At 49.2% G+C, this 4,692-nt stretch overlaps 1 protein-coding gene across 1 annotated transcript in view; it reads left to right on the top strand.

The window, feature by feature from the left end:
- ephb3a (eph receptor B3a) overlaps nucleotides 1–4,692 on the top strand; it is a 46,302-nt gene extending 41,610 nt beyond the window's left edge. The window contains exon 15 of the mRNA XM_063219498.1: nucleotides 4,415–4,692. Coding sequence (XP_063075568.1) covers nucleotides 4,415–4,529 — 115 coding nt within the window. The 3' untranslated portion in view covers nucleotides 4,530–4,692. The remainder of the gene's footprint in view (nucleotides 1–4,414) is intronic.

The following is a 4,692-nucleotide window of genomic DNA, read 5'->3' as shown; positions in this document are numbered from 1 at the left end:
CTATCGCTACCTACTGGCTGGATGTCTACTGCTATTCAACGGCGTCTGGGGAAAAATAGGTCCACCAAATGCTAAACAACAGTTAGAAGGTATATTTCGCTGCAATTTTCGAGTCAATTTATCGCTGTCTATCACTGACCACATGGTGAGTTCCATTTCTTCTCAAACGACAGTTTAAGGCCATTTTATAATCGATTGCTTGAGTGCTCTATTGGAGTCAATGTAAAGGTGGGGGGCTGCAGTCTTGGATACCCAAATGCTCCGTTCAGCACCAAATGTCAAAATTGTGATGAGAACATCTCTACTTTACCCCAGAAGTCACACAAATAGGGTTTAATGTCTAAAATAGCGAACCACCACTTTAAGATGTCCGTCTGGCATTTGGGTGCTTTACTGCTGATTTATTTCCATAGAAATCAATAGGATTTTGTTCAAATTGGCCGGGATTTAGTGCTTCCAAGCAGGTTTTGAATATTTTTTTGAGCAGGAAATCAGCAGTCTCAGAAAACCCTCTGCCTCAATGTGCTTACAAGCAGACAACATGACGTAGCTACACACACACACACACACACACACACACACACACACACACACACACACACACACACACACACACACACACACACACACACACACACACACACACACACACACACACACACACACACACACACACACACGATGATGTGGCCTCACTCCCTTACTCAGACTCAAGGTCGTCACCAGCTCAGTACACTCAGGGTAAGCACAGGAGCCCTTCAAGATATACCTGCCTCACCGGCTCATAGTTTGTTTGAAGGTGGAGATTGTGCACATCCCAGAAAAATTTACAGGACAAAGGCTGGCTGTAAGTGAGGAGTGAGAAGCCTGCACACTTCAAATCCTTTTTTGTTGTTTTGTTTTTTTAATTATCACAAAGGACCTTTTTGGTAAAACAAAATCTGAAAAATATACCTGGAGTATAATATTACATTGAGATCAAATAAATGAAGACTATTAAGGAGAACACTGCACTGTACCTTGCAGGGTGCATTATATTTTTAAAAAGGTGCATAATTGTAACAAAAGGTACTGCCCCACAACACGACACAGTGGTGCTTCCATTTCTCTGTGATTAGAGTAAACAGATGACACAGTTCAGCTAGCAGACACACCTAGCCTACATCCAGAGAGACACCATCCATCTCCACTCCCTCAACCTCTAGGTGGTCATCAGTTCACACCCAGGGCAAGAAGCCAGGGTGATTTGGCTAACATGTGTGTCCACTGTGAGCACTTCATTGCTTTGGAGACCTGCATGGAAGGACAGGCGGCGTTGGGGTGATGACGGGGGAAACGGAGGGGTGGGGTTCAGTAGAGACTGCAGGGCCAAGCAGGCAAGATGGCAGATAATGAGGGAAGTCAGATAGCATGGGAAATAGCTTGGAGGGGAGAGAGAGAGAGAGAGAGAGAGAGAGAGAGAGAGAGAGAGAGAGAGAGAGAGAGAGAGAGAGAGAGAGAGAGAGAGAGAGAGAGAGAGAGAGAGAGAAAGGTAGAGAGAGAAAGAGAGGGAGAGAGAGGACTGAGGATTGGCAATGGAGGCTGTAAATAGGCAGAGGGAAAAGTAAACCTCTGAAATGCACATTTACAAAACTACAAGGAGGAAAATATCAAAGGCAAGTGACTTCATTTGGTGCGTATGTAGAGAGGACCAGCGGTGTTTAGATGTAAGAATTTGCATAATGCATGTTTTTTACTACCGTTAGTAAGAGGTATTTCTAAGACATCCTGCATGATTTTCCCCCCTAGTACTATTCTGGCACAGCAGCGCAAATCGACTAACCTGCACTGCATTTGCAATTGTTTTTTTTTTCTGTTATGATTATTCATTTCATTTACCCTCTCTCTCTACGTCCATTCGCTTGTTCACTTCCTCCTTTTAGCATTTCCTGCCTCCTGTATCCGACGGCTCTGTGCTCTGCCGTGCTGTACTGTGTGCTGGCGTCAGTAGTACTCCCGCTCCTCCTCCCTCGTCCTTGTTTGAGAGCGATGCGATGCCTTTAAGGTCCTCCTAATCCGCTGTATAATGTATTCCACATCTAGCCCGTAGTCCCAGTGTGTGGTGTGGCAGCGCATGACAACTTCCCGGCGCTCGTCATCCGTGCATTGTCACTACTGTAAGCACATGAAAGCGTGCCATTTTTTTTCTCTCTCTCTCCATCTTTCCATCTTTTTTTATTATTATTCTTCTCTGCTATACTTTTAACGATATTAATCTTTTATGCGCGAGGAATGCCGAGCTACTGTTCATTACCGGTGGTTTGGTTTCGCTGTGTGTGTGTGTGTGTGTGTGTGTGTGTGTGTGTGTGTGTGTGTGTGTGTGTGTGTGTGTGTGCTGTGTGTGTGTGTGTGTGTGTGTGTGTGTGTGTGTGTGTGTGTGTGTGTGTGTGTGTGTGTGTGTGTGTGTGTGTGTGTGTGTGTGGAAGGGTGGGGAGAAGTACTCCCACTGTTTTTACTGAGTCTGCTCTAACAGACTGTCCTGTTAAAGCTTGAGTCAGGTGTGCGTGTGTGTGTGTGTGTGTGTGTGTGGGTGGGTGTGTGTATGTGTGGGTGTGTGTGGGTGGATGTGTGCGGTTTAACAATGTGTGTGCGTGTGTGGGCTAGTGCAAGTGTGTGTATGTGTGCATTTGAGAGTTAGTAGTAGTATTTGCGTGTGTGTGCTTGAGAGGTATTGGTGTGTGCGTGTGGGTGTGTGGGTGTGTTTAACGGGTTTAACAATCCGTGTGTGTGTGTGGGCTAGTGCAAGTGTGTGTATGTGTGCACTTGGGAGTTAGTAGTAGTATTTGCGTGTGTGTGCTTGTGAGGTAGTGGTGTGTGCGTGTGTGTGTGTGTCTGTGTGAGTGTGTGTGTGGGTGTGCTTTGGTCGTAGAAATGTGTGTGTGTGTGTGTGTGTGTGTGTGTGTGTGTGTGTGTGTGTGTGTGTGTGTGTGTGTGTGTGTGTGTGTGTGTGTGTGTGTGTGTGTGTGTGTGTGTGTGTGTGTGTGTGTGTGTGTGTGTGTGTGTGTGTGTGTGTGTGTGTGTGCGTGCTGATGTGTGCGCTAGTGGTGCGTTGTCTGAATCACACACTGCCGCGGGAGCTTTTTAATGGCTGACTAGCACAAAGCAGAAAGCCGACTAAGAGCAGAGCGGAGCGGAGCGGAGCAGCAGAATGGCCTTTTCCTCCTGGCTGCCCACCGGACAGAGGTGATAGGCCGTTTGCATCCATCCGTCCGTCCTCAGTCCACCGCGACTGAGCCACTGCGCAGCCACAGCCGCGCGGCGCTGCCCTGCTGCCGTGGTTCAGGTGACGGGGAGGCGCGTAATGAGGGAGATGGAGGAGAAGCTAAAAGAGAGGAATGGCTTTAATTAGCTGGCTAATGAGCTTTTTAATGTGGCGGCAGAAACACACTGGAGGTGGGGCTTGGGGGTGGGTGGGTGGTTGTGGATAGGGTGGTGTGCATCAGTGTGAGTGTGTGAGGGGTATGTGCGTGCGTACGTAAGTGCGTACGGGTGTGTGTGAGGTGCGTGTGTGTGTGTGTGTGTGTGTGTGTGCAAGCGTGGTCAAGCCGTGGCCGCTGGGCTAGGCTAGGGCTGCCCAGCCCCCCACAACTACCCACCCACCCACCCATCCGTCGAACACCCCTAGATCTGAGCGTGGGGATATATTCGTGTCACGCTCCGTGTGTGTATGTCCGCACGCTCTCTGCATGCATATGATTCATTCATTTATGTTTTCATCTGCACGCACCGGCGACGGCAGCAGCAGCAGCAGCCACAGACACCACTCATGTGCCACGATAATCTACAAGAGGCAGCTGCCTCTCACATGGATTCATAGATTTTGTCAAGTGTGTGTGTGTGTGTGTGTGTGTGTGTGTGTGTGTGTGTGTGTGTGTGTGTGTGTGTGTGTGTGTGTGTGTGTGTGTGTGTGTGTGTGTGTGTGTGTGTGTGTGTGTGTGTGTGTGTTTGTGTGTGTGTGTGTGTGTGTGTGAGCGTGCGGGCGGGCGTGCGTGCGTACGGGCGTACATGTGTGTGTTTTTGCCTCTTTGTATATTTGCTGGTGTGTGGAAGTGCTGCATGATTAGAAAACCTTCCACCACTCCTGCTCACTTCCTGCTAAGCCAGCTCTGTGTTCTTACAGGTCTTCAAATGGCAAAAGCATCCATCATGCCCCACACTGAACCTGAACCTATCTCCGGTGTGTGTGTGTGTGTGTGTGTGGGTGTGTATGTGTATGTGCGCGCGTGTGCGTGTGCGTGTGCGTGTGTGTGTGTGTGTGTGTGTGTGTGTGTGTGTGTGTGTGTTCGTGTGTGTGTGTGTGTGTGTGCGTGCGTGCGTGCATGCGTGTGTGTGTGTGCGTGTGCATGTGTGTGTGTTCATGTGTGTGTGTTCACAGGGACCTCCTGCAGGTTGGAGGGACTCTGCCCGGCCACCAGAGGAAGGGCCTGACGCTAGGAGCAACAGAGGACATGCGCCAGCAGATGAGCCAAACACTTCCCATCCGCGTCTGATCTGAAGGAGCGGAGCGACGGAATGACGGAGCAGGAGCGAGAGCGAGAGCGGGCAAGAAAGAATGTAATTAAAAAGGAAAAGAGAGAAGGAGAGACAGAGAGAAATAACGAAAAGATGGCAAGGCACCAAATGAGAAGAGATACCCAGCTGAGTCCCGTGACG

This window comes from Engraulis encrasicolus, chromosome 16 (genome assembly GCF_034702125.1).
Source record: "Engraulis encrasicolus isolate BLACKSEA-1 chromosome 16, IST_EnEncr_1.0, whole genome shotgun sequence".
Lineage (NCBI taxonomy): Eukaryota > Metazoa > Chordata > Actinopteri > Clupeiformes > Engraulidae > Engraulis > Engraulis encrasicolus.
This window is presented reverse-complemented; position numbering and strand designations above follow the sequence as displayed.